Consider the following 24,555-nt stretch of genomic DNA (forward strand, 5'->3'; position numbering starts at 1 on the left):
GTTAAGAACTTAATTGTTTCTGGAGGTCCGTTCTTAACCTGCAACTGTTCTTAACCTGAGGTACCACTTTAACTAATGGAGCCTCCCGCTGCCACAGCGCCGCCACCGTGCGAGTTCTGTTCTCATCCTGAAGCAAAGTTCTTAACCCAAGGTATTATTTCTGGGTTAGTGGAGCCTGTAACCTGAAGCATCTGTAACCCGAAGTACCACTGTATGAGATCCTACACACGCACAGTGGCACATACAAGGGTGCTTCCATGGGATTAGAATTTATTTTCCAGGGCTAGCATACTACACATTCTCCTTCCAAGATTACATTAAGAAGTGGACTGAATCCTCTTGGTAATAGTTGTCTTTAGAGGGGCCTGTAAGTGTCTGTGTATGCTCTACCAGTATGTGAGGGTTTTGCTGAAATTTATTGATTTAACGAAATTAATATACTGTGTATTCAAACTAACAAACTTTGAGAGATTTACATAGATGATTTCAAATGAGAGTCAGGAAAGCAGTAACTTATGGATAAGGCCCTAAGATAATAAAATGTAACTCTTTAGAAGCAATAAATTCCAGGATACTAAATACTTGGGTGTTATATCCTGGGGGAAACAAGAGAAGGTTTTCCAGATCTCCTGCAAACTTCCCAGAATCATTTAGTTGGTCTTTGTTAGAAACAAGATGCTGGAACAGACGAGCTCTTCATCTAATTCAGGAGGATTCTTATGTTCTGAAAAATAGGATTGCACTGCCCCACTCCCACAAAGAGTCAATGGGAAATGGAAAAGAAGCTCAGCTGAAAGAAACATTTTGACAGCACAGATGAGAACAAGGTGGGTCAGTACATGCTCCAACACATTCAACACACACATAATTTAGCTGTACTAGAGGTATTTGCCCCTTTCCTAGCTGTCATTGATATTTGGGGGAATGTGATGCTGAAAGTATCAAGAAGATGAATCTCTATACAGTGTTGAAACAAAATTTAAAAAATCCTTCCAGTAGCACCTTAGAGACCAACTAAGTTTGTTATTGGTATGAGCTTTCATGTGCATGCACACTTCTTCTGCTTCGGGTCAAAATTTATCTGCAGCTCATTTAAGAATGGCATTCAAGATTGTCCTAGGTCACAAAACCAATGGAGCTATTTTGTTGTCCTAGCACAACTGGAGACACTTATAACATACTTTACCCTTTTAGCAAATCTCATTTGAATACAATTTCCTTGTGCAAATAGAGAGATTATATGAAAGTCTGGAAATTGTGTCATTTGTTAAGACTACAGCATCTACAAACAGGTTTAAAATTGCTTTAAAAGCATATTCAATTGCAGAGATTGAGGCTATTCAATGCCACCACAAATTAATAGTTAGATAGTTAACCAACAACACTAAAAGCAGAGTCTGTGCACTGTTGTTTTTCCATGGTAGATTTAGAGTTATTGCTGAACTGAAAGATTTATAGTTCTCTGTCATTGCATTTTCCTTTTGCTATGTGCCAGACAGCCTGGGTTTCATTCTCTCTAAATTAATTAAATGAGACAGAAAAGGAGAAGGCAAAACTATTTAGAGGCACACAGAATGTAAGAGGAGAGCTTTCAATAGTTAGTTGAAATGGACTATAAATTCTAAATATGAAGGTTTTACTTTGAGAGCCATCCATTAGAGACGTCTTTGTTACTCTTGCCATTAGCAATGCTCATCTCCTTTTAAGTCTTATTCTGCATTTCCAAAGGGCTATGCCATGCTATTTTTCACTCCACTGAGCTTTCCCAGTTGATTTTAGTGACACCAATCCATCACTAGAATTATTTGACAACTGGAAATACATTGCAGTCCATCTTACAAAAGGAGGATTCCTAACAGCAGGTTTAATTTTGAAGTTTTATTGCTTTTGCCATTATTTAAGCCAACAGTGAGAAATCCATGTTGATACTGCTAGCTATTAATAAGATATAGGAAACATTACTGTCAATGGGGAGACTTTTAGGATCTCCATGAATGCAGATGATAATCTTCACCCTTTCTTATTCACTACTGTCAGTGTTGACAGAGATGCTTCGAGCATTTTACAAGGTTGCAAGTTAAGTGTAACATAAATCAGAATTACTATCAATGGCAAAGGCAATGTGAATATGCAAAGTTACTTGGAAAGACAGTGCATACTTCTGACTGTGGGTTACACATATCTAATAATGTCATCTCTGCACTTTGACAAGAGATGCTGAGGAAGCAGGAAGGGGGCTCTAGGTGGGGAGGAAAGATTTTGTTTCAAGACAAACTTTATTTAAAACCCTACTCGTATTAGTTTAAAAGTTCTAAGCTTAAAATACCTAATCTAAGTCTGCACTTTGTTCACTTACTGCTTAAGTGAGAAGTACTTACAGCTCTTTTTCGTGAACTCCCCATAGTCCAAGGTGCAGGAAGATTTCCTGAAATCTGAGGAAAGAAAAAGAATATTCTTCAAAATAGATTTGGGAAGCTACACAATTGTTGTCTCAGACCAGGGAAACTGTACCTGGTCAGTGGACTGCATCTGGAACTGGTCCACACCCGCCCCCCTCCCAGCCAGTCACCTGGAGTCAAGTGATTCAACTTTAAAGGGTGAATCATCATCTTCCTTTCTAGTCATGGATTTGCAATTGGTGCCAAATTTAAAAGGCGCCAAATACAAGCCCCACATGCAGAGGAACAACTGGGAGCACATTCTAAAGCTGTGGCTCTACCCACTCTCCCCCAGACATTATAAGATGTCAAGTGTGGGAGCAGGTGGGCCTCAGGAGTCAGAGATTTTTCCATCTCCGATACTGAGCTTGACTCTTGTGTTGTCTTGACTATCTTATGTTGCCAGCAGTGTCTTGAAGTCCATCCTAGTGATATTAAGCCCAAACAAACCAATTACTCTCACATTAATCTGGGTGCCATCGTCCTTAAGTCCATGTTCCCCTACAATGAGTCCAAATGTCATCTGTAGTCTGAATCACCCAGCTAGGCACCTGAATGAGAATCTCTGTTTCAGCTGACCTGGAGAAGGCTATCCAATAAAATCTTCACACTTAGATTGGAAACAAGATCCTCAGATGGAGGTTGTTCATAATATGCAACCTTGGTTGTTTCTCAAACAGATAAAAGTCCACTTCACATGTGTGGTTCTTCCAGAACTCTGTTCCCAGACCTGGTGTGCAGTGATAATTTATGCCATCGTCCTTTGTCCATTCACATTCCACTCCTTTGAAAACATTCCTTCCGTTGTTCAAGGCCTTACAGAGCTATAAATAACGCCCGACAAGATGCCTGCTCCGCCATTAAAACTCTGGGGATTATTTTCCTCAGCCCGCCAGTTAAAGAATGAAGTCACATATATAAAGTCCTGTCAGATGTAATTTCCAGTCCTTTGTCTTGCCAAATTACTCTCTCCTCCACTCCTGGTTCAGTCCAAAGCTAATTTAAATAGGGTCCATTACCTTGGTCAGGAACATGGGACGCGGGTGGCGCTGTAGGTTAAACCACAGAGCCTAGTATTTGCCGATCAGAAGGTCGGCGGTTCGAATCCCCGCAATGGGGTGAGCTCCCATTGTTCGGTCCCTGCTCCTGCCAACCTAGCAGTTCGAAAGCACGTCAATGTGCAAGTAGATAAATAGGTACCGCTCTGGTGGGAAGGCAAACGGCGTTTCCGTGCGCTGCTCTGGTTCGCCAGAAGTAGCTTAGTCATGCTGGCCACATGACCCGGCAGCTGTACGCCGGCTCCCTCGGCCAATAAACGAGATGAGCGCCACAACCCGAGCCGGCCACGACTGGACCTAATGGTCAGGGGTCCCTTTACCTTTACCTTGGTCAGCAGGGGAGGGTATAGAAAAACATTGTAAAAACCCTTTGTTGAGCATAAACCAGTGCCCCCTTTCTTTTCCTCAGTATCAGACAAAATAATATCATAACAACTACACACAATTCTTTCGTTTTGCAGGGGAGTGCCCCTTAAGTAAAGCCAATATTCCAAATTCTTGAGGAACTGATCACAGATCATGCCAAAGACGGAGGTTCGTCCATGGCAGGGACACACTTCCCAGGTCGCACCCGTTCTGCCTTTCAAGCTGGCAGATACAGGCTTAAGCGACACCGTGGGATACCGTGCACTCCCCAGAAGCAGCTTTGCCAGGAATTTTTCCTCATAAATTATTGCTTTCCCCTGCTCGGACAGCTACACTGCCCTGGAGGGCAGAAGAGCTCGATCACCATGACCATGACATCAGGCCGGAAACCCGCTGGCTGTTTTACTGTTGATCTGATCTGGCAGGATCTGTCTTATCAACCTAAGCAGCTGTGAAGTTAACTACTCATCAAAAGTGAACAATTATTCCTTTTTAGGAAGCTGGACACATAATTTGCCAGGCCTACTATCAAAGACACTCTGGAACAGACAGATGTGGACAGGTGTCTGGTAAAGTTCTTTTATAGCCTAGTAGCTTGTACACGGTTGGGCACAAACCTCGGCCCAGTACACCTGAAGGAGCATCTCCACCCACATCATTCAGCCCAGACAAAGAGGTCCAGCTCCGAGGGCCTTCTGGCGGTTCCATTCCTGCGAGAAGCGAAGTTACAGGGAACCAGGTAGAGAGCCTTCTCGGTAGTGGCACCCACCCTGTGGAACGCCCTTCCATCAGATGTTAAAGAAATAAACAACTATCTGACTTTTAGAAGACATCTGAAGGCAACCCTGTTTAGGAAAGTTTTTAATGACTGATGTTTTAATGTATTTTTAATCTTTAGTTGGAAGCTGCCCAGAGTGGCTGGGGAAACCCAGCCAGATGGGCAGGATATAAATAATTTATTATCATCACCATCATCATTATCACCAAGAGAGTCTGCTGTGGCTTGTCCCATTCCTAGCACAGCAAACAGTTTGGAAGCTTCCAAGCCAAGGCTACTTTGACGTGACACGGCTGTAGCCCTGCACACTACAAGTGTTTTCTATGCATGCCACGCTATAGGAGCAAGGTTTGCTTCTGAAAGTGAATGACTATTTTTCAAGTGTACTCTATTAAAAAATACTAATAGAATTTCTATTAAGAACACACTATTTTAAAGTATTTTAAAATATCAAAAGTCCTACATCAAGACAAACATTTCATCCCAAAGGAAAAGTACATTTCAATATCTAGAAGTATCACATTGCTGAACATAATGCAATACTATTTCTGCTGGCAAAAATTTGCATGCAGTGAAAGCCATTAGCAATTTGTTCCTCTATAATCAGATTTTGTTACATTGAAATTGCCAAGATAAAATGAGCTCTGTCCCCAGTCAATGGCTTTTCATAATCAAGCAAAAGATCACAATTGTTCTGGTTTTCAAACTGGAAAAATAACCCGTAATTAGCCTATCAACCTTTTCCATGAAACATACCCCACAGGTTTTTATTCTTTTATTACCCAAAGAAATCTAAACTCTACTGTGAAATGCAAATTAACAAGCAGGATTTGGAATGGCAGGAGATAACCACAACACTCACCTGTATCATCTAAATAGAAAGCATTTTTGCTTAGTGTTTTTTTTAAAACAAACAAAATAAAACCAAAAACATTAAGACAGTTGTTTCTGTAACTGATAAATGCTAGTCCAAGAGCCCACAATCTATGTTCTTCAAATATGAGATCTAAGTCGGGGGTGGGGCTGCTTCCCCACATTTTGTGATCTCACAGAAAACCCACCCAAAGGTGGTTTTTAGCCCCATAAGAAAACTTCCACTGATTTCCCAATGAAAGCTTTGTAAGGAATGGAAATTTGATACAAACTTAGTGCACAAGGAAAGAATCCATTCACCATGGTCCTGGATCCAGATTGGGGGCCCTTCCCAAACAGAAACATTGCACATTAAAGGCTTGCAAATATTGAACACAATCTCCAAGTTAAAAAATCAGAAACTAGCTTTTTTCATAGTACAAACACTATGGATAAATCACCCTCGAAAACGTGTTTACTAGAATAGAGTTTTGGTCACTCAATGGATGGGGAAAGTGTTCTGATGAGGGGAGGGGGAGAATACTATGCCACTAAAATTTGACTGGTTTGAAGGACAAGCCACCTAGAACATAAATAGGCCTATTTTACTACTGACTGAGGGACACTGCTGACCAGAGAGAGGGAGAGAGAGGGAGAGAGACAAAGAAGAGGAAGACAGAGGAAGAGAAGCTGAGGGAGAAGGTTGGAGTAGGCAGCTGAAGGAGAAGCAGAAGCAGAAGATGGGCAAGAGGCTATTGAGCCTAAAGAAAAGCTTAGTACACAGCCTGCCCCCCCAAAAAACTGAATCACTGGATTAAGCCAAATATTGGCAGTGAGGCCATGGAAAGGCATTAAAGCAGTGAGGAGAATCCCTTCAGGAGCTTCTGAGTTGGACCAAAGTGAGAACTACCTGCAAGCCTCACTCAAAGAAAACCAGCTGAAGTCTACAGCACCTGGTGGTGCAACTGACTATGGGAAAGGGACTAAGTGTTATTGGCTATCAAGTTAAATAAGGTTAGGAATAAAGTTTTATCAGCCAGGCTTATGTAAACCTCTGTAACTGTCATTGAAAGATACCCTATGACAGCAAATATAAGTAGGTCTTAAAGACACAGTAGCAAATTGGAAGAACTGTATAGTATTTATTTCATATTTATACTTTATAATAAATAATTACTTTTATTTAATTCTAAAATTGTCTCTAGCTAGTATTGTACCATACCTAAATTACCGCCATTACCAGAATATACCGTATTTTTCGCTCTATAGGACGCACCGGACGATAAGACGCAACTAGTCTGGGGGCGGGAGGAAACAAGAAAAAAAAATTCTGAACCCCAGAAGCCAGAACAGCAAGAGGGATTTGGCTTCTGGGATAGCCTCTTGCTGTTCTGGCTTCGGGGACAGCCTTTGAAGCCTCCGCAGAGCAGCGGGGTAGCGCTCCGTCTCCCTGTTCTGGCTTTGGGCTTAGCCGCGCAGCCTGCATTTGCTCCATAAGACGCACACACATTTTCCCTTACTTTTTAGAAGGGAAAAGGTGCGTCTTATAGAGCAAAAAATATGGTAGTTAAAAGCGTTGGTAACTATGTAGTATAGATATCTGGCAGCAGAATTTAAAAGGTGAATCAGTAGCAGAATAAAAAGTGACTATCCGCCCATAATATGAGGTGAGTATCTCCACATCCACTCCAAATATAGTGCAATAGGATGGGAAACGTATGTTTTAAAAGCCAAATTTTCAGAGCCAAATCCATGTACAATTTCCTCTCCACATTAATAAAGAAATTCGGAAACAATATTTTTTGAACTGCTAATCTAGCCATATAATTTCACTTTTTCACTATAAAAGGGTCATTTTACCATTCACTACTAAATAAAATAATAAATAATAATAATAATTTATTTATACCCTGCCCATCTGGCTGCATTTCCCCAGCCACTCTGGCTCCCAACATAATATTAAAAACATGATAAAACATCAAACATAAAAAACTTCCCTAAACAGGGTTGCCTTCAGATGTCTTCTAACAGTCTGATACAGTAGTTGTTTATTTCTCTGATATATGATGGGAGGGCATTTCACAGGGCGGGCACCACTACCGAGAAGGCCCTGTGCCTGGTTTCCTGTGACCTTACTTCTCACAGTGAGAGAACCGCCAGAAGGCCCTTGGAGCTGGACCTCAGTGTCTGGGCTGAACGATGGGGGTGGGGACGCTCCTTCAGGTATACTGAGCTGAGGCCATTTATGGTTTTAAAGCACTAACACTTTGAATTTGGCTCGGAAATGTACTGGGAGCCAATGTAGGTCTTTCAGGACCCGAGTTGTATGGTCTCGGCAGCCACTCCCAGTCACCAGTCTAGCTGCCACATTCTGGATTAATTGTAGTTTCCGAGTCACCTTCAAAGGTAGCCCCATGTAGAGCACATTGCAGTAGTCTAAGCAGGAGATAACTAGAGCATGTACCACTCTGGTGAGACAGTGTGCGGACAGGTAGGGTCTCAGCCTGTGTACAAGATGGAGCTGGTAGACAGCTGCCCTGGACACAGAACTGACCTGTGCCTCCATGGACAGCTGTGAGTCCAAGATGACTTCCAGACTGTGTTTCAGGGGCAGTTATCCCATTCACGACCAGGGAGTCCTCCACACCTGCCTGCCTCTTGTCCCCCCAAAACAGTACTTCTGTCTTGTCAGGATTCTGCCTCAATCTGTTAGCTGCCATCCATCCTCCAACCGCCTCCAGGTACTCACACAGGACCTTCACCGCCTTCACTGGTTCTGATTTGAAAGAGGTAGAGCTGGGTATCACCCGCATACTGATGAACACCCAGCCCAAACCCCCTGATGATCTCTCACAGCGGCTTCATATAGATGTTAAAAAGCATGAGGGAGAGGACGGAATCCTGAAGCACCCCACAAGTGAGAGCCCAGGGGTCTGAACATTCATCCCCCAACACCACTTTCTGGACACGGCCCAGGAAGAAGGAGCAGAACCACTGTGTAACAGTGCCCCTGGAGATCATCTACCAGTGCGACCAAGGCAGTTTCAGTTTCATGAGGTGGCCTGAATCCTGGCTGGAAAGGATTCAAATGGTCTGCATCCTCCAGGCATGCCTGGAGCTGTTCAGCAACCACCCGCTCAATCACTTTGCTGAAGAATAGAAGATTTGAGACTGGGTGATAGTTGGCCATATTGGCTGGGTCCAAAGATGTTTTAATAACCAATTCTTTCAGCAGGTCTGGGAAGGCTCCCTCACAGAGGGAAGCATTCACCACCCCACAGAGACCATTGCCCAGCCCTTCCCAGCTTGCTTTTATGAGCCAGGATGGGCAAGGATCAAGGAGACAGGTGGTCGGTTTCACTTGTCCAAGCAGCCTGTCCACATCCATGGAGGTAACAGATTGGAATTGATCCCATGCAACTTGACTAGACAGGACTCTAGCACTCTCCTGCCCTGGCCCTGCTCCCAAGGTGGATTCTACCTCTTTCCAAATCTGAGCGACTTTATCTGCAAAAAAAAATTTGCAGGAGATCTTGGGGTCCTTACTAGGCCCCGATGGCAAAGGTGGTTCTGTTGAATTGTGAACCACCTGAAAAGAGTCTCTGCTGCTGTTTTCTGCAGATGCAATAGAGGCGGTGAAGAAGATCCTCTTTGCTGTCGCAATTACCACTTGGTAGGCTCAACACTAAGCTCTAACCTGTGTCCGGTCCGATTCACAATGAGTTTTCTGCCACCAGCTCTCTAGCTGTTTCAGCAATTATTTCATCGCCCTCTGCTCTGGGGAAGACCACGGGGCTGTCTGAGCTCAATGCAATCGGTGAGGGCACTTCAGAGCCAGACAGTCAATAGCCCTGGTTAACTCCACATTGCAGCAGGCCACCAGGGCATCAGTTGAAAGGCCATCAACAGTATTCCTGAAGGAGCATCTCCACCCCCATCGCTGACCTGGGTTGCCCGGTGGACAAGCAGTGGCAAGGACAGGCCCATCTGCTTCATCCAACCAAGTCTCTGTTACACATGCCAGATCAAGTCCTCCATCCACGATCAAGTCATGGATGACAGCCGTCCTGTGAATCATTGACTTGGCATTGCAAGCAGCACCTTAAGATCATGTGGGTCTCCCTTGTCAATTTCAGTATCCTTCCGGTCAAGACCAGACCCGGGGGCAGGGATAGTCTTCAACCAACTACTAAACCTGCCTCCTCAGTAATGACATGGTCTGGTCTTAGCATAACTCCTCCTCCTCCTGAGATCGGTCACTGAGATCAGTTGTCCCAGTACACCCCCCCCATGGAATCCCAGCCATTCTGTTAACTGGGGCTCACTCCCAAACAGCTCTGACCCTCTGCCGTTCTAAACAAAATACAAACTATACAATCAAACAGTAGAAACCAATACTACATTTATACTAAAATTAAACTAATCCCCAGCCCCAACTAAACCTTTATCCCACCCCAACAGAGCAAAAACCCCACAAAACCCAACATTTAAAACGCCACAGATTAAAAACTATTTTAAAACATTTAAAAGCATTTTCAGCAGCAGCTGAAATCTGATTAAGCAACATTCACAGTAAAAAGCACAAAGTTTCACAATCTTTGGTTTAGTATTTGTAGTAAAACTACACACAAGAGCATGGGTAGACAAATTAAGGCCTGGGGGCCGGATTCGGCCCAATCGCTTTCTATATCTGGCCCGTGGACGGTCCAGGAATCAGCGCGTTTTTACATGAGTAGAATGTGTCCTTTTATTTAAAATGCATCTCTGGGTTATTTGTGAGGAATAGGAACTCGTTCATTTCCCCCCAAAAAAACACAGTCCAGCCCCCCACAAGGTCTGAGGGATAGTGGACTGGCCCCCTGCTGAAAGTTTGCTGACCCGTGCACTAGAGCAAAAACATCATCAGTCAAACCTTTCATACACTGAAAAAATCTTCCATGAATTTAGCAGCCACTCTCAGGTTAAAAAAGCTGTCACTCTCAGGATGGCAGATAATTTGGATAGCAATTTAGCCATCAGGTTAACGTAACTGGTCACAAATCCTGGGCAGGTCTAACCAGAACCTCTCTAGGCCTGGTACCAGCATCCTTGTGGCTTAGGCAACTGCAGCAAGTGCCAACGCAGGAAAACTAAGACTGTCATGTTTCACTGCCTCTGTAAATATGAGCAGGGTTAGAAATTGAGATATGAAAGCCTAGGTTATGGGTGCAACAACAGAATGTCTAGGCAATCTTTTTAATAACAAGAATACAAAGCTGAAAATGAATAAACTGCAGCTAAAACATTATGTTCATTTTTCACATGGTCTAGTCCTTTCCCTGCCCACCCCCCTAATATTCTTCAGAGAGTAGCTGGAAGTGGGGAGGCAGAAAAAGCTCCTCCTTTTGTTCCACTCTGAAGTCTGAAATCTTCAGCACAGTACTGCACCCAGAGCTCAGAAACTGCTTGTGCTAATGAAATTCACAAAATGCACATAGAACAATGGGAGTTTTGAACACTGAATGAGTGAAATGTCCAGGCATGATACCTCTTTCAAGGCAAATGAAGAGAGCAGGAATGGTGAGACAGACTCAGCAAAGGCACACTAGAGTTACCTTTACCATTCATGGATAGAGGCTTTAGGCCAAAGTAGCAATGAAAAGGAAACAAAAGGCAGATGCGATTCACACATGCAGGAGAACATTATGGCCGTCACACCTATGGCTCCACTATACAGCAAGACTCTGCAGCTTCATGTATTGGTGCAGAGGATAAGGTGTCCAAAATCATGGAATAGAATGCATAATGATTCAAGGTGTTTTCTTGGCAAGAAATGCATAAAGCAGCTGCAATTCACTGCACAGAAGTTAACTTGCTGGAACTCCCGGTTTACAACAACATCAACAAAACAGAAGACGATGTCAAAGCACAAGCATTAAAACGTAGGAGGAACTCCAATTACCTGGTAATTATTTTGGTTTTGAGACAGCCTTCGTTGATTGGAAGCTGCAGAATGAGAAGACAGATTACCTCTTGATGGATAAGAACTGCTATATAGTGTGCTGGACATAGTATGCAAGGAGGTACGTGGAGGCAAGTGGTAGTCTCTGTTATGATACGGGGTACTGTTGTGCAAGTCCCTGGAATTAACCAAGTGTGAACTGCAGCCAACACTTCTGCCTGATCCTGGTAGGCCTGTGCCTGGGTTCTCCACCATGAGGGATGTGCCCCTTAGTCGGGGGTTATTCTGTATCTGGGCACCCATTGATGCCAATTCTTCCTCTCTAGCATACTCATCGTCGACATCCCCCGTTTCCATGGCAATGGACAAATAACTGCCATCTGCAGAAGAAGAGGACGATGGCTTCTGAGTATTTCCTCCCAGGATTCTCTGAGGTTGATCAGTAACAGCCAAGGAAAAAACCTCCCGAATTTCCACATTGTGCGTGCTGCAGGAAGGATCTCTAATGCTGGCCCTTTGCCCAGATGGCACATGTGAGGCTAGGATCGGATGCTCCGGTTTCGGTAACCTTTGACATCCCATCTGTTCCACTTTGCTTGGTCTGTGGCACAACATGGGCTTCTGAGGTAAAACCAACTCTGCAGTCTGAACCGAAGAACCACCATAGCTTTTCTTAGCATGGTCATAAATAGAATTTGCTGAATTTAACACACTTGTTTGCCTTGACAGGATAATAGTCTTTTCTCCCAGGAACAGAGAAGCATTTTTACAGTGGGGGGCTTGCTGTGCCACTGCAATCTGCTGCCGCTGAAACTCAGGTTCACTTTTTGTTTGTGGCCTTGGAAGAGAATTTTTATGCAGATCACTCACCGATGCACTGGACTGCTTAGTGGACACCAGCCTGTGAGAAGATCTGGCTGGGGTGTATACACCGGTTACCATGACATCGTTGTTGGAGGACGTCCAAGATGCCTGTTGGGTTTGGGGGGAAGCAAGGTTGGCTAGGCTTCGGACATTCGTTACTGTAGGTATGTTCAACGTGCTGGCAACAGTCCCTGATGGGGTGCCTCCAGAATCCACAACATTCTTGCTGCTCATCTTCCTTCTTTTGTTGCCAACCCAGGTCTGCAAACACAAAAGGGTTTGTCAGCAAAGGATCCAACTCAAATTCATTTCATTCAGTCCAGAGTATCACAGTACAAAGACTAAAAAAGTGAACGAATGAGACACATGAGTGACTTCTACCTTTACTATTAACTACCACTTGCAATTTTCCAGCTGTTGCTTATATACCACATGCCCTTGCCCATAAACAAGCCACCAGAGTGCAAAATTCGTCTCCCCCCCACCCAGGCCCTTTCCACAATAACTTTCTGTCTCTTTATCTTTTCCTTCTCCAAGGAGGAGGAAGGATCAATACTGAACTCTAATATTTCTGGACACTGAGCAGTAAACCTTTGAACTGTCCTATGTGACTGTACCTTTAATAGCAGCTTGATGCGCACACATCACCACATCCTAATGTTTACAACCATGCTGCAAAGATCTCCATCTACCCATTTCTGAAAATCGAACTTTTGTTATTGAACAGTTGGGGCGTGAAGAACATGCTGGTCCTGCTATCAGAGTATATTCTATCATTTCTTCAGCATAATAGATACATAATAGTTCCAAGCAAGGCCCCTGAACAACGCACTGCAATGTACATGGCTGAAAATTTTTTTCCAAGGCAGCTAGTACTTTCCTGGTACTGTCCTCACCTAGAACTACAAGGACTTAGCATTTACCCCACCACTCATAAGAACAAGTGAGGTCAACTCAAAAGAAATTCTTAAAGAAGATTATCCCAAATTGTAAGAGCAACAACACATATACCAGGAATTTCCTAATATCCAAATCAGATCAAGAATTTCATAAAATGGTTAAAATGTCCCCAGCGTCTTCCTCATCAGTTGAGAGGGGGGGGTGTTGTCTTACCATAGAATGAACTTAATTGCCCACCCACTCCTGTTTTAGCAGAAACTAAACCACAACATTTTACTAATGTAGTGCAAACTAATGCAATTAAACTACTGTTTCAGATTCATTTCACACTGTTTCAGAGCCTTTATTTCTTTTATTTACTGCATTTATATACCATCTTTCTACCAAGGCACCCATTAGGAGGAGGCAAAGCCACCAAGCATACACTCAACAGGGAACTGTAGCCAATAATGATCTACTGACAAGCATAGCTGTATGATACAGGTGCTTACAAAGGCATATTTGTTACACTTAATTTGTAGGCATAAATCTACAAAGCATCAATGTAACTGCACCCCAATGTAATGTATGAAGTGTCCCTTACATACTTCACACAATCTTGTTTGAAATAATAATAATCAAACATCCAAGTTAAAAAAATGAAAGAAAATTTTCAAACATCTACAAAAGCCAGAATTTCAACAAAAGCCCTAACTTCAGATGCTAAAGAGACTTAAGTTGTTTGGACAAGATGAAAGCACTTCATAGCACTATCTCAAACAACAGGCAAGACTATAACGAGCTGTCATGGGGGGGGGGGGACAAAGCACAAGTTATATTGGGGAAAGAAGCTTTTTTGTTTCTTAATAGCTCCATGTCCCCTGCAGATAAAGAAGCAAAACAAGTGTATTTGATAAACTGTTATGCAAATTTTAGCATGGAAGACCTGAGTACTTACCCTGACTACACTGAAGTCCAGCTTAGTTTCTTGTGCACACTGTAATATGAGCTGAAAGCAATTTTTACTCTGATTTGTCATTCCATTTTCATAATAACGCTGCAATATCCTTTGTTGTTCTGCAGTAAATACAGAACGCAGATTCATCTAAAAATAAAAGAAGATACTATGAAAATTGGAATAATTTAAGACTTGCAGATTATTATTATTTTTTAAAGCAGGTGCTCACTTATCCAAGCAAATAGAAAACTACAGTGGACTGAGCTCTATTATATTCTGGTTTATCTGCTATCAGTTTTCTTAATCATACAAAAATATAAATACATACAAGAATCAGAGAACTGCCACATTTTTAAAATAACTAGGAGGGTTGTTGATAGAATCATGTTTGTAGGCATTCAGGAATGGATTCTGTCTCTCAGCCACATTCAAGAATGTCCAAGAAGTGGGACACCAAACAAGGCTATGAAGCTGAGGCAGTCTTGGTTCTTAATAGCTTTCATTGAGTTCTATTGGAAAAAAGAAATTGCTTACAATCTGGGGCATACTTGATTGCACAGACTGGGAACAGGGGGGAGATTTGTTCCATCTTGCAGACATTGCAGCAAGGGATCTCTGTAATATACTTCAATGAAAGAGCCACAGCTTATCTGATATGATATAGCTGGCTTGCTATCACTGAACTTGTAAGTATATGAGAATGTACAAAGCCACATTATGCTACACCAGGAACAACTCTGGACAGCAGTGGCCCTAGGGTGCTTTTCTAGATCTACCTGGAGATGCCAGGGATTGAACCTGGGACATTTTGCATGAAGAGCAGGTGCTTTATCACTGAGCTACAGTCCTTCTATACACATCTATGATATGTGGAAGGGCAAAAAATTTTGCCCTCAGAGCCCAGGACCAGAAGCATAAGGACCCTTCTCAAATGTTTCAGCCTTCTCTTCAGTCACATGGACTTGCCTAGTTATAAAGTAGCACTGTGGAGGTATCTTGATTTCCCTTTCCAACACCTAAAAGTGACTAAAAACTTGCCATTTCTGAAGCCGAGCAGTTCTGGTTCTGCACAGTATCTGGATAGGTGACTGCTTGGGAATCCCACATAAATCTAACAAAGTGCAGGAAAAACTACAAGAGGTTCCCCAGAAACTATTATTTTTGTGCAAATTTAAGCAAACATCGAAAAAGCTAAACCCAAAGTTTCTACTAAAGTGGTGCATATATTACAAAGCCTTTACAGTCATACCTCATGTTACGTCCACTTCATGTTACTTTCTTTCAGGTTACGTCCCGCGGCAACCTGGAGGTACCAGAAAAGGTTACTTCCAGGTTTCGCCACTCGTGCATGCACAGAAGCGCAAAATGACATCATGAGCATGTGCAGAAGTGGCGAATCACAACCCGTGCGTGCGCAGAAGCGCCACTGCGGGTTGCACTATTATCATGTTGCAAACGGGCCTCCGGAATGGATCCCATTCACAACCAGAGGTACCACTGTATAACAACTTACAGCACAAGTAGAACTGATATACAGATCACATTTTATGGTCATATAAATGCAAGAATGAGTTAACCAAACAGTAAAAATAATGGCTCTGAAAAAGCATGGAGCATATTAAGGTTGTTGAAATTAATGTATATCATCCAGCTCAAGAAAAGCAGATTAAGTCATGTGAAGTTCCTGCAGGAAGAGTCTGTTCTGGGCCCTGTATAGAGTGTCTAAAAAGGATACTCAAATGGAAAGAGTATCTTGTATGAAAGATGTATACCTGAGTTTCTAACTGCTTCTTGCTGTACTTCTACACCTCTAATTTTAGAGAAAATATGCTAATTAAAAAATTATCTATACTGTAAAGTAACAGTATGTTAAAGGTAAGTAAAAAATTACCAGTTTTAGACTCCTAATTAATAGCAGTTGCCAGGACATTGCTCCGTTCACCTCTACATAGTTCCATTCCCATTTCAGACATTGTGATATATTGATACATAAGAATATTTAGCTAAAAATGAAATATTGCCCAAACCTTCTGCTCCATGGATGGAACATTTACTTTAACAACCACATCTGCTCTAGTAGTGCTAATCTATTCAAACATAGAAAAGTATATGAAGGCTACTATGTGTTAGGAAATAAGATTGCTAGGTGAATTATTGGACTTCCTGTTTGGCTGCCATGGTGAATGGCTGTGCCCATAACAGTGCAGCCCTTTCGTGCAGACAAGGATAATATGGGAGTAATTGTCCTCCCAAAGGCCCCCCCACCAGGGCTGGGGGGAGCAGGCCACCCCCAGATCATCTGATACCTGCTGCCCATCCTGAAGGAATGCAGGGGGCGCTGGGGGCAATGCACTGCACATCTTGGCATCTCCTCAAAGCTGGCGCCATGAGCAGAGGACACCAGTTTCTTAAGATAAAAATTCAGACTTATTTAACAGGCATGCTCTGAACTAGCAGAGATAAAATAATTTGCTAATTTAACCAGCCACTGAGAAGGATTTGATGTGGAGAAAGACTTTCATCGTAACTAAAGGACAACTGTTTGAAATATATGAGTGGGCGCTAAGCTACATGCGAAATAAACTTTGTGAAATTTTGACTATGATTCTGGCAATGACCATTAAGGGAAAGATGCAAGGAATTCCTGATTGGAGTTACTGAGTTAGCGGGGAGGCACCATCTCATTAGCAGGAGACCAAAGAGGAGAATTCTAGATATCTGCCCAGGACTAATGGTGGTCTGTGACACAGTTAAAATTATCCCTGTGAGCAGAAAACGAAAGTAGTGTCGATGAGGAGCAAGAATAACATCACAAAGGACTAACCCGCTTGTTGAATTAACTGATGGATTAATTGCATAGCCCCAGGGGGACTATACAATTTGTACTTGTAGTTTTACCTGGTAAACCTCCCCCAAAGGGCAACTGTTTGAAATACGCAAGTGGGCCTGAAAGAGCATTTTGCTGCCATTGTGGTTTAAATATACAGTGGTACCTTGGGTTACAGATGCTTCAGGTTATATGATTTTGGGTTGCGCACCGCGCCGAACCCGGAAGTACCAGAACGGGTTACTTCCGGGTTTCTGCGCTCGTGCATGCGCAGAAGCGCCAAATCGTGATCCACGCGTACGCAGACGCGGTGCTGCGGGTTGCAAATGTGCCTCCCACACAGATCACTTTCGCAACCCGAGGTTCCACTGTAATACTGACTGGGTGAAGATTCTGGCAGCTACCCTCAGTGGAAGATGGAAAGAATTCTGGACTGGAGTTAATGTGTTTCTGCAGAGGTACCAGCATGTTGGGAGATGGAGCGAGATTACAGAGGGGAATTTCAGATTTCTGCCCAGGGTTTGGGATGTGGAATATTATGGCTCCTGTGAGCAGAAACTGAAACTGAAATTGCTGGAGTGTGGATAACAACAGGGAAAATATTTCATCCAGAATTACGAAGGCAAAAGTTGAACAGACCAGTGGTTGCAAAAATAAATGAAAATTAAATGAAGGATTAACATCGGAATGGTTTATTGACTAACTAAGAAATGCTATGTGATATTTAGATGATCAGCATTTCGTGAAATTCAGAGCATGGGAAGACACCCAAAGATACATAATTTGGCATTTATATTTGGCTTTTTTATTGTATTGTAATTTGGAATGTTTTAATGTGTTTTTATTGGATTATTAAAATGGAAAACTTAATAAATATTATTTTTTTAAAAATGATTGCTAGGTGAATTATTGTTTCTCACAAACCATTTATATGTGGCTCAAATGTAAAAAAAATTAAAAAATTAAAATTAAATACCAAAGAGGAAAAACTGCCACATATTTAACCATAAACTGTATCCTCACACACACTATAACAGCTCCTAGTCCGCAGTATAGATCTAAAACTAAAGCGTTCTTAACAGGTCTACTCACTTTCCTAAACAGAAATATAGGAAGCAGGATTCTATCATCCCTAGCATTGTGTACTCTGTCTGGCAGCAACTCTCCAAAGTTTTGGGCAGAGATGTTTCTTCAGGTCTGGGGAACCTCTGTCCTATCAGATGCTACTGAACAACAACTCCCATCATCTCTGGTGATTGGGCAGATGGGTGGAGTCATTCAGCAACATGTGTAGGACCAAATGTTCCCCACACCTGTCCAACCTGGTCCTTTTAAATGCAGGTCGCCAGGGATTGAACCTTGGACCTTTTGCAGGTGAATCCTGTGCTCTACCACTGAACTAAAGGCCTTCAACAAGGTTGATTTCCAAATAAATGGACACAGCATTCTAACTTGAGACAATACTTCATTATGTGTTAGATTTAACAACATATACAACAGCTTAGATTTAACCTGATAGCAAGAGTAATGTTGGCTATAGAAATGAGTTAAAAGCAATTGTGCTACACGTTTCATACCAAGGTTAGACATAGCTCCAAAACAGTTGACTTGGAAAAGGCAGAGGGACCAGCAAACAAAGTCTAATCAAATGTGCACCAGAGTAAATCTCATTTGTTTCAATGGTATTTAGGCCTACAGCAGACATAACTTTGAGCAGTGGTTGCTGCCATCTTCGTAGCTACCTCCATGGTAACGTGTACATTTTCTAACAATTGATGGGTTAGCAAAACCTATACTTGTAAGCCCAAAAGAATGGCAAGTTCCTTTTTAGAAGCCTTTATCAATCCATTGGTACCATCAACCTGGACATTGGAAGTACTTGTTGGCTCCATTTTTTCCCCATAGAGAAATGTACTACTTTTGAATGAAAAGTCAGTAACTGCATATGAAGTGAACACTCATTAAAGAGACTTCCAACTACAGCCAGAGAACAAAGTAATGCAGGGAAAAATCAATAACAAAAAAATGCCACCTTGCTGATAAGGACCCCAGAAGAATGCTAGTTGGCTTATCTCTCTAATATGGGATGCAAGGTATAATTCAACAGTGGATGCAAGTCCACAAATTATTCGGAGGCTCAAAGAAGGATATCAGCAATAGCTATTTGTATGGCTACTATTGCTGAAAAAGGACCATTGTCATTTGCAAAGATGTGCATGTTGCAGATCCTCAGATTAGTGTGTGCTTTTCTTTTTCAGAAAAGCTGGTTTGCTTACATCACCTAAATACGCAACACACATTTAAAGTGCATGACCAAATAATCCTGGGAACTGTAGTTTACCACTGACAACTAGAACACCTAGCACCATTCAAACACTATAGTCCCCAGGATTCTTTAGAGACCATCATTTTCTTTAAATGCACACAGCTTAGAATCAAGGGGTGACTAACCTATGGACCTCAAGGTGTTATTGGACTTAACAGTTCTCATCAGCACCAGTCAGAATGGCTAAGCCAGAGGCATGGTTAACCCAGAGGCTGGATTACTGCATTGCGTTCTATGTGGGGCTACCCTTGGGTTTGGTCCAAAAGCTCTAGCTGGTACAGAATGTGGTAGATAGCTGACAATAGATGACATAATGAAAACATCTGCACTGCTTGCCACCTGCTACCAGGTTTGTGGCTCTTATATTAATTGCAACTTGACTACTGAAATCATCTGCCAAGAGTGTCTATGGTTGCACTGCAAGTAGGTAAGACTCATCTGATGTCAACACAAGCTTTCAGTGTCATCAGCCCAGTCTTGTGGAATGCAGTAGACACCATCAGTTTACTGATTTTTTTTCTATATCACTAGGCTTATGTAGACAATAAAAGAGAAAGGGAGGGGAACTCTTATGGTTAGTGATCTGTGATTTGGTTTCTAGAATTTATATATTTGTTGTGCAACATATTTGCATTTTTAATGAAATTGCTACATGTAGCTATTTTTACTATTAAATATTGGGAGTTGAAATTCAGTGTCTGGAGGTTAGTCACCTATGATCGAAATGATGTATGGATATGAATGTCAGATACTACTTACTGCACCTGACAAGATTAAATCTGGTGCACAAAACTTAATGCCATTATAAATGGGTAAAGACAAGGAGGACAGAGGACGAGATGGTTGGACAGTGTTCTCGAAGCTACCAACATGAGTTTGACCAAACTGTGGGAGGCAGTGGAAGACAGGAGTGCCTGGCATGCTCTGGTCCATGGGGTCACAAAGAGTCAGACACGACTAAACAACAACAACAAAGACTGTATGATGTTACAGCAGATATATGTGTTTGATCAAACTCTGGTACTTCTTATCCAGCACTGAGAATAGGAATACCAAACGCATGATCACACAAAATACCTGGCCTTGCATGAACAGTGCTGAGGGATTTTCTTAACCTTCACACCTTAACACCAGGTATGGCCATACAGAAGTCCTTCCATATCTGAAGTTCTGGTTTAACTGGGAAATTGAATATCCACTTGCAATTTCCATGGGACAAAAACAGAGTCTGGTGGTTAAATGTTGGACTAGGGAGACCAGGATTGAAATCCCCACTCAGTAATAAAGCTCACTGGATGACCTTGGGACAGTCATCCTAACCAACCTACTTCGCAGGGTTGTTGTGAGGATGAAAGGAGTGGTGAGCAGTATTCAAAATTAGCCAGGGGCATTTTGCTCCTGGCATTCGACCCCTTGCAACCAAGTGAAAATGCCTAGACATCTAACATCTCCACCATCTGGAGATCACTGGATTTGGACTGTTGTCACACAATAATGCCGCGTCCTGTAGAATTCTATCAGTTATATTTTATATGCACTATCTGAATGAATTTCTGGAACCAAATTGCTTTTTCTCCTGGAAAAAAAGAGGTAAGCTATAAATACAATAAATAAATAATTTTAAAAACTGGGTGCTTTCTATTACTGCTATGCTGATGCCACTGAAGACCAAAAGCCAACACAGATGGTGAATGCAATGTAGATACTCGTAACATACCACACCACCATGCACATTTTGTTTTTTCCTGACAAGCAACAATATGCTCCCTTAGACACTGCATGAAGAAGATTCCTAGGCATTTATCTCCTCAGCCCTAAGATGCATCTGTCTCAATATCACAACTGATAACCTTTTTTGCAAAAATACCACCTCACCATCACAAAGATCACTATACAGCGGTACCTCTGGTTATGTACTTAATTTGTTCTGGAGGTCCCTTCTTAACCTGAAACTGTTCTTAACCTGAAGCACCACTTTAGCTAATGGGGTCTCCCACTGCCGCTGCGCTGCCACTGCACAATTTCTGTTCTCAACCTAAAGCAAAGTTCTTAACCCGAGGTACTATTTCTGGGTTAGCGTAGTCTGTAACCTGAAGCGTATGTAACTAGAGGTACCACTGTATACCACATTATGAAGCAAATACAGTGGTACCTCGGGTTAAAGCCACTTCAGGTTACAGCCGCTTCAGGTTACAGACTCCGCTAACCCAGAAATAGTACCTCGGGTTAAGAACTTTGCTTCAGGATGAGAACAGAAATCGTGCAGCAGCGGCGCGGCGGCAGCAGGAGGCCCCATTTGCTAAAGTGGTGCTTCAGGTTAAGAACAGTTTCAGGTTAAGAACGGACCTCCAGAACAAATTCAGTTCTTAACCCAAGGTGCCACTGTACATTACATTTGCCTTATTGAACATTTACTTCGGGAAAAGCCAAAGACACACATGACATAAGAACACTTGACTGTGTTCACAGACAAACCATTAGCAACTCCCCATTTTCTTTTCTTCGTTGCCAACACCTGCCAAATGCAACTATTGTCCTGCACTCTCCCCCATAAGTTGCAATTTTCAAAACACATATACATATTAATGAAGATGAAAACTCGCATTCTTACCAACAAAAAAGTTAGACTAGCGTTACAGGAGGCACACCACCACCAATTATACACCACCACCAGGTTCGACTTTTTACACGGCAGACGCACAGGCAAGCCAAGCAGGCACAAACGCCTATTCCTTTTCCCTACAACTTGCACAAACTTTGCTTCTCTGCCTACTCCTTGTGAAACTTCTGTAACTCGTAGTTTTAGCAACTAAACCTGCCACTACGCATGCGTACATTTTCAAATATTGGAGGATTTGGGCTGTAGGGATTGGTGAAAACGTCGGGCGATATGGATTCTATAATCCGATCTATTTTCTTGGAGCGACGCCCTCTCCCGCTTTTGGATTGAGAAATCCGAGACATTCTCGAGGTGCGCCGCAAACCCCAACAGCAAGCAGCGTGCTAAAAGCTGAGCAGTGCTGCCCTTTGGTGGCAGAAACAGCACTGCCCAAGACGCTGCTTTCCCAAACCCTGGGCTACCGCAGGCACGACTTCGTCTTCTCAGTCCCGCCTCGCTCTCCGCCCAAGGGCATGCGCACAAGCGCCTCGTTTTATACTCGCGCGCAGCGCGTAAGCGCCTCCAAGTTCGCGCAAGGGGGCTGATCACGCTGGCGTCTCCTGCCGCAGATCAACCGAATGCTCAGGTGCGCATGCGCCCCCGAGTTATGGTCCGCGAGCTCCAGGTTGAAGCCGAGGCTCGGGAGTTTTTTTGTGCCCCCCCTTCCTTTCCTTCCCTCCCTCGATCTCGATTCCCCGGCTCCTCCCCCCTCACCTCAAAGCCTTCAGCCAAGAAGTGATAGCGCGGGGGAGGGGGCAGCGTCTTCCTCGATCGCAGCCCCCACAGGCCATCGAAGAGGCCGCCCGTCAAGTCCTCACACCGCCGCCCTTCTCCCCCTCCCCACGATCTTCCTCACTCGGCCCCCCCTCAGGGTTCGCGCGCCGATCGCGCCCCTCCCCCCCTCCCTACGCCCGATCCCCTGCCGCCGAACCCACCGTGCTCTGTGGGGCAGGCGGGGCTGGTCCGGGGGGGCCCAGGGCTCCGAATTCAGCCGGTTTCGGCTGGGTCGGTCCCGGCGTCACACAATGAAATCAGCGCCTCCGATCATTAATTCTCATCATGATCGTGACGTCAGCGTAGACAGCGGCCAATCGGAGCTCGAGATCAGCGCTGGCCGGGACAGTCTCTGTGCCCCCGCCTCTCAATCTCCCCCCCGGGGGGGTAGAGCCTGATCTAAGGAACAGCCCCCGCTTGGAAGGCGGGAGAGTGGAGGGCGACCGTGTATGGGGGATAACGGAGAGGAGGAGCGTCCGTGGCGATTCTCTTGATGAACCAGCTTGGCCAAGAGACGGAGGGAGGGCTGGCCGGTTCGGGGAACGGCGGCGTTTGGGATTGAAGAGATATTCACCGGGATTCTGTCTGACGGGAGAAAGACCTGGAAAACGGGAGCGGGCGGGAGCTGAGGTAGCAGGCGGCGCTCCCCGCGTATCAAGCGTTCAGACAAACACAACACCTGAGGGGACAAAACGCAGAGAATAGTGATTCCTGCTTCCCTGGTCAAGATTTGAAGTCACCACAAGCATAGAACAGCAAACACCGGCCTGTTAGGTTTTGCTTGCTAAAAAGACCTCACTTTTTCATTATACTGTACACACATAATTGAAATGAACTACAAAATTCTGAATTGCCATTACATCTCAAAACGATCTAAAATGTGACAAAAGTTGCTGTAACATAGTTTGCAAGAGTTGTGAGGCACTTTCCAACCATGGCTTTAAAAGCTGTTTTTTTGGTGAATAAATAAATCAGATTTAAAGACAGGCACTGGTGCTCACAAGAGTAGCAGATCTGGAACACTGCTGCTGTTGACAGCGACATCAAGTTGTGGTAACTTCTCTACACTTCATAATGGCTAATTAACAGCACAGCCTCCAGGGCCGGACCTAAGAAATTTTGACGTCTGAGGCGAACCACAGAATGGTTCTCTTCCAAGGAAGAAGGGGTGAGTTTAGATCTATACCAGGAACAAGGGGGAATAGAGATCTACCCCAGGATCTGTTGCCTCTGTGGATCCTGCCTCCTGAGGCAGTTGCCTCACTTTGCCTCATGGATGGGCCAGCTCTGATAGTTTTATCAGTGTACTCAGAAGTAACCACACTATCGCATTTCTCAGATTTGTATCCCACACCTTCAACCCCAAATGCTGTTCCCAAAGCAGCTAATAAGATTAAGACTGCCATCCTAGGCAAAATTTGAAATATTTTCTCATGGTACTGTGTCTACAGCAGCAAACTTAAGCCATATCTACTCTGAGTAAATCCTGTGGAATTCAATGGAACTTAACTTCATATATGGGTTTTGGTTTGTAGCCTGATTCCGAGGTAGCGACGGGCAGGTCTATTGATTGCAGTTTTGTTAGCTCTCCACATTTCTGCAGCAATTCGCTATTTATTTATTTTTTTAAAAGAAAATATATTCATTAGAATTTCATCAGCATTTTGACTCTACAACTCAATGGGTTTTGACTTTAGGCATGATCCTCGGAACATAACCCTCACATAAGTTACTGAAGTGCTATTAATTTTGATAGTTGTGTTCTACTCATGTTTAAATGCTTGTGCCTTTACTATTATCTTATTTCAATGTTGTCTTTTTCAGGCTGCAATTCT

At 43.3% G+C, this 24,555-nt stretch overlaps 1 protein-coding gene across 7 annotated transcripts in view; it reads right to left on the reverse strand.

Annotated features, from left to right (window-relative positions):
* The window catches only part of HDX (highly divergent homeobox), a 44,474-nt gene extending 21,457 nt beyond the window's left edge, over positions 1-23,017 (reverse strand). For 2 of the 7 annotated variants that reach the window (XM_053374489.1, XM_053374487.1), the window contains exons 1-4: positions 22,123-22,266; positions 14,135-14,281; positions 12,304-12,558; positions 2,379-2,432 (exon numbers count right to left, since the gene is read on the reverse strand). In XM_053374489.1, the coding sequence (XP_053230464.1) occupies positions 2,379-2,432; positions 12,304-12,558; positions 14,135-14,281; positions 22,123-22,251 (585 nt within the window). In that variant the 5' untranslated portion in view covers positions 22,252-22,266. Of the gene's footprint in view, positions 1-2,378; positions 2,433-11,433; positions 12,559-14,134; positions 14,282-22,122; positions 22,307-22,881 lie in introns of those variants that run through there. The other 5 variants (XM_053374485.1, XM_053374482.1, XM_053374484.1 and 2 more) reach the window with 4 other exon arrangements.
* Between the last annotated feature and the right edge of the window lie 1,538 nt (positions 23,018-24,555).

Source organism: Podarcis raffonei, chromosome Z (genome assembly GCF_027172205.1).
Source record: "Podarcis raffonei isolate rPodRaf1 chromosome Z, rPodRaf1.pri, whole genome shotgun sequence".
Lineage (NCBI taxonomy): Eukaryota > Metazoa > Chordata > Lepidosauria > Squamata > Lacertidae > Podarcis > Podarcis raffonei.